This window comes from Callionymus lyra, chromosome 15 (genome assembly GCF_982586985.1).
Source record: "Callionymus lyra chromosome 15, fCalLyr1.hap1.1, whole genome shotgun sequence".
Lineage (NCBI taxonomy): Eukaryota > Metazoa > Chordata > Actinopteri > Syngnathiformes > Callionymidae > Callionymus > Callionymus lyra.
The window spans coordinates 3,443,913-3,449,565 of record NC_141832.1 but is presented as its reverse complement, the minus strand read 5'-3'; the positions used below and the strand labels follow the sequence as shown (position 1 = coordinate 3,449,565).

At 38.0% G+C, this 5,653-nt stretch overlaps 1 protein-coding gene across 1 annotated transcript; it reads left to right on the top strand.

Annotated features, from left to right (window-relative positions):
- The first annotated feature begins 543 nt into the window (after positions 1-543).
- Positions 544-3,690, top strand: LOC148064517 (uncharacterized). Its single transcript, XM_087809649.1, has 4 exons — positions 544-593; positions 3,206-3,284; positions 3,358-3,489; positions 3,573-3,690. Exons 1-4 carry the CDS (start codon positions 557-559, stop codon positions 3,688-3,690), a joined length of 366 nt encoding a protein of 121 aa, XP_087665775.1. The 5' UTR covers positions 544-556.
- The last annotated feature ends 1,963 nt before the right edge of the window (positions 3,691-5,653 follow it).

Sequence of the window (5,653 nt, the reverse complement as noted above, 5' to 3'; positions counted from 1 at the left end):
TTCACCGGGCCTCCACCTCCCAGTTCGACAGGCTCGTGGATCGATATGGTGATTGACCTCTAAGCTTGGCTCGCCAAACTTGGAAAGGGGCCTGGGTAGCACTTATTCCTGAGCCGTTACAACTACGGGATTAACGTCCAACCACCGCCATAAACACGAACAAGATGGCCGACTACCAACTCAGTCAACGTATAATGGTGATATACTACCACCCGGATCAGAACCAAGACTTGTTTGGATGAAAAGTACAAAACTAGATGAAACTGGATAATAAACAAGTGAAAGAGATAAAGCTGTGATCGCGACAGGTGTGGCAGCGACAGGTGTGGCAGCGACAGGTGAACAAGACTGCATTCCTTCTTCTAGAGCAAGATCGTGTCTGAACTTGTCAGAACATGTTGTGTTGTTGAACTATGTTATAAAAGTGTGAGTCAACAACACACTATGTTGCACTGATGTCTCTGACAGGACACACCTACTCACTGACGGTTGATCAATGTTTCCCTGAGTCTGGATCACAAGCAGCTCAGCTCACCTGGAAGTTTCACCTACAAACATGGACACAAGTCTTCAGAGCAGAGAGCTGCTCACAGGTCAGTGACTTTTTTCATGCTGCCATGTTCCCCAGCCAGAGTGTGAATGCATGAGTCAAGAGGGAGTTTGTGAGGTGAATAAATTAATAAAAGTTTGTGAGGTGAATAAATTAATAAAGAGTTAGGTGAATAGATTAACCAAGAGTATGTGAGGTCAATAAATTAATCAAGACTGAGGTGAATACATGAATCAAGAGTGAGGTGAATACATGGATCAAGACTAAGGTGAAAAAATGAATCGAAAGTGAGGTGAATACATAAATGAAGAGTTAGGCGAATACATGAATCAAGAGTGAGGTGAATACATAAATGAATAGTGAGGTGAATACATGAATCAAGACTGGGGTGAATAAATGAATCAAGAGTGAGGTGAATAAATTAATCAAGAGTTAGGTGAATAAATTAATCAAGACTGAGTTGAATAAATTAATCGAGAGTGAATTGAATACATGGATCAAGAGTGAGGTGAATACATGAATCAAGACTTAGGTGAACACATGAATCAAGACTGACGTGAATACATAGATCAAGACTGACGTGAATACATGGATCAAGACTGAGGTGAATTGATTAATCAAGAACGAGGTGAATACATGGATTTAGACTGCAGTAAATAAATTAATCAAGAGTGAGGTGAATACATGATACGAGAGTGAGGTGAATAAATAAATCAAGAGTGAGGTGAAAACATGAATCAAGAGTGATGTGAAAACATGAATCAAGAGTGAGGTGAATACATGATACGAGAGTGAGGTGAATAAACGAATCACGAGTGAGGTGAATAAATGAAAAGAGAGTGAGGTGAATAAATTAATCGAGAGTGAGGTGATTACAATAATCAGGAGTGAGGTGAATACAATAATCAGGAGTGAGGTAAATAAATGAATCGAGAGTAATGTGAATACATGATACAATAGTGAAGTGAATAAATGAATCAAGAGTGAGGTGAATAAATGAATCAAGAGTGAGGTGAAAACATGAATAAAGAGTGAGGTGAATTAAACAATCAAGAGTGAGGGGAATACGTGAATAAAGAATGAGGTGAATACATAAATTAAGAATGAGGTGAATAATCGAATCAAGAGTGAGGTGAATACATGAATAAAGAGTGAGGTGAATAAATGAATCAAGAGTGAGGTAAATAAATGAATCAAGAGTGAGGTGAATACATGAATCAAGAGTGAGGTGAATTAACAAATCTAGAGTGAGGTGAATACATGAATAAAGATTGAGGTGAATAAATGAAGCAAGACTGAGGTCAATACATGAATCAAGAGTGAGGTGAATAAACCAATCAAGAGTGAGGTGAATGAACAAATCAAGAGTGAGGTGAATAAATGAATCAAGAGTGAGTCGAATAAATGAATCAAGAGTGAGGTGAATAAAGGAATCAAGAGTGAGGAGAATAAAGGAAACAAGAGTGAGGTGAATACATGATACGAGAGTGAGGTCAATAAATAAATCAAGAGTGAGGTGAAAATATGAATCAAGAGTGAGGTGAATACATGATTTAAGAGTGAGGTGAATAAATGAATCAAGAATGAAGTGAACACATGAAACGAGAGTGAGGTGAATAAAGAGTGAGGAGAATACATGATACGAGAGTGAGGTGAATAAATGAATCAAGAGTGAGGTGAGTAAATGAATCAAGAGTGAGGTGAATAAATGAATCAAGAGTGAAGTTAATACATGAATCAAGAGTGAGGTGAATAAATGAATCAATGTGAATACATTCGATTTTTTCCTTTATTTAACAGGGACACTGCACAGCTTAGCATAGTACTTCAATTATCTTAAAAACAGGTTTGGTATAATTTGGTGCTGCTATGTCTTTAATTCTTGCACCAAATGTATGTGATAGATTCTGCACTGACTCAATAAAATAATTATTAAATGCAGAGGTAATTTCATTACAATCACTGGTTAAATTTCCATGTATTTTCAATTCATGTCCAGTTACCTGATCCGGCTCTCTCTTTGTGAATTCATTAATATTCCTCCACATCAGTCTATTCCCTTTCCTTCTTTGATAATGTCCATAAAAAAGTTGGCCTTTGCCTTCTTTGGTTCATTCACTAATTTGTTACGAAGTAAAAACTCGTCCATCATTAATTGATTTAGTGCTGTTTTCACAAGTTGTCATTAAACCAAGGCAGGTTGACCTTGGGGTGTCCATTTCTGAACGTTTTGGTGTATTTTTCTTTAATTCTATTTATGGCACCTAACAATGATTCACAAGAGGCCTCTATATCATCTGTGAGTAGAACATCACTCCAATCAGTTTGGCTTATTTCTTCCTTAAATGCATTCATGTCCCGTTTCCTTATTCCATAGGAATGTTTAATTATCTCTTGCTCGTAAGTAAACCTGTTTTTTGTCAACTTCCTTGCAACATGAGTCATATTGTGATCCGACAAGCCAGTGAGGAGATAATAAGATTCAATGATCCTCTCAGGCTTGTTACTGAACAAGTTGTTACATCAGTCAGTATCAGAGAGTGAACACATGAATGTGTGGTTGAGCAACAACATGTTGTTTGTACTGATGAGGTTTTATTATAGTATCAACAACACAATGATGACGAGTGATGATGCTGTTGTGTTTGTGTGCAGGTGTGGACACAGAGGAGGAAGATCCTGCCTCTAAACCTCCTCTGGTTGAAGACCATGACAGTCAGACCAGAGCTCAGAGGTGAGAAGATCACGTCTCTGTCACACCTACAAATACTGGAATCTTCTTCTCACTGAAACTTGTGTGTGTTCAGATCAAAGCTACGTACATCTGCTGGACCTGGACCTGGACCTGGACCTGGACCTGCTCCCAGCTGTGAGTCTCTAAAGAGTGACTGGTCTATGGGAAGATTGATTAACTTCAAAGGTGAACAGAAGCATCAGAGGTGAGAGACAACAGGAGCAACATGACATCTTCTGGTCAGATGGTGAACGACAGAAGTGTTGATCAGAGTTGTGTCTCTTTCAGGATCTACCAGGAGAAACAAGAAGAGTCTGAACTCAACTGTGAGTCTCTGAAGAGTGAAGCATCAATGGCAAATCCTATTGATTTCAAAGGTGGACAAGAGTCTTCAGGAGACAGGTGAGGTTTTCTTCTCTCTTTTCTCCACTGATACCAACTGCTCATGAACTGTTAGTCAAAAGTGCTGCAGACAGTCGTGAAAGAAAGTCAACATCCAAGAGAAGAAGCAACAAACTGAAGCCATGAAGTCTTGCTCAGATCATTGGTGACATTGTAGAAGTAGAACTTATCGACTACCTGATGTTCTTCACAGAGAGGATCAGCAGGTCTCAGATGTTCTCCAGTGTGTCCAGCAGCATCAGACAGATGTGGAGTCCACGATTCAGGTACGTTCTTCAGCCTCACCTGCGAACTACAGCAGCTGCTTCTGCATGCTTCATGAAGCTCTGAGTACTGGACACCTGCATCTGTCAGCTTCACACTTGAGCTGTTCCTACATGAACCAGAAGGTCTGGTGTGGCTGAGACTCTTGTTTGGTTCTGGAGAGAAGATGAGATTTAAATTGAATTTTTCCTTCTATGACGTCAATAAGAGACTAAAGGAACTCAAATCTCTTTCCTGTCTAATGAGTTCTGCGCATTCGTTTGATCCAAGGAAGAGTGACATTTTAGAATTAAGACAGTCAATTTATTAATAACAAAGTATAATTACCAAAGTAGGCCTTACAAGACCTTAAATACAACAGTTAAACAAAGAAATGCAAATTATTCAAATTGTTCAGAAATACCACAGTTCCAGCGCTTGGTCCAGTCTCTGTCAGTCATCCTGGCTCACCCAGGTCCTCCCAGAGAGTGGCACTTAATCTTTAGATCGTCTCGTCTTTTAAAGCCCTCAAAACACTCAAGACACTCCCATCATAAGTTAAGTTCCCCAAATCTGACTCCATAATGAACAACAGATGTTGTTTGATCTGATCACTAATCTAGACAAAGAATCTCCTGACCTCCTTCATACCTGTTATCTCCAACCAGGTTCGAGGGCCCTAAATTCTGTGTCTTGATACTTCAAAAGTCGGGAACATCCTTGTCTAAACAATCACAACATTTGTTACCGTGGCTTTATCCTTCCTCCCCCAATACATACAGTATGTTATCTTCACAGTCACCTTTAAGCCATGTCACCAAGGGCCATAAAAGTTAAGACACAGTTGGCCAGAGCCCCTGAGCCCTGAAACTTCATAACCCCTGCTGTAAGGAAGGGAGCTGTCGTAAAACACAACACAGGATGTTTAAGATCTGAATGAGAGATGACATTATCAATGTTTAACAGTTGATTACACAAAGGACATACATTCAACTCATCAATGGATACACCTATAGGAAAGTAATTTAGAATATGTCTTCAATCCCTCCTTTGACCTCTGAAACCAGAGGTCAACCTTTAAAATGTTGAAGTTCAAAACAAACCTTTTGTCTCAAAATCTGGTACATGGTAAATGATCAATCAGTTTGCAGTTATTTCCATAACTTCTACACACCATTTTCTCACCACAAACCCTTAAACAAACTCTGTAATTGAAAAAGGAACAGGCTGAAGCCCAAACTTATTTTCCTATCCTATGTAATCCATGAAATAAACCCAAAATATCAATTTTCTAAACAAAAAAAAATAAAAACAAAATCATTTCACATTTCATTCATTTCCCCTTGTAATCCTTAGGTATTTTACATTTCAATGTTATTAGCTTTTCATTTATATTTTTTTTAAATGTATCTTATTTTTAAACTGACCAGTTTCTACAAAACTATGTCACAAAGCCTCTTTCATTATTTCGCTTACATAAATGAAACCAACTATATTTAACATTAGTTCTCAATTCTTAACTCAAAATAATGCTTCTAATGTTTTTAAATGTAAAATGTCAACTAATTTTTAAAATGCCAGACTTTCTAAGTTATGTATTAGTAGTTTTTCTAATGGGAAGCATTGCGAATTATTCTAATAACTCATTCTGGAGTTTTTAATCATAGGGTCTATGTATTACATGTATTTCCCCAAAACCTCAACACAATTTCATAAACGGCCTT

Coding starts and splice junctions, on each gene's coding strand:
- LOC148064517 (XM_087809649.1), top strand. CDS start 557: ATGGACACAAGTCTTCAGAGCAGAGAGCTGCTCACAG. Junction 594..3,205: donor GAGCAGAGAGCTGCTCACAG/GTCAGTGACTTT, acceptor GTTTGTGTGCAG/GTGTGGACACAGAGGAGGAA. Junction 3,490..3,572: donor GGTGAACAGAAGCATCAGAG/GTGAGAGACAAC, acceptor TGTCTCTTTCAG/GATCTACCAGGAGAAACAAG.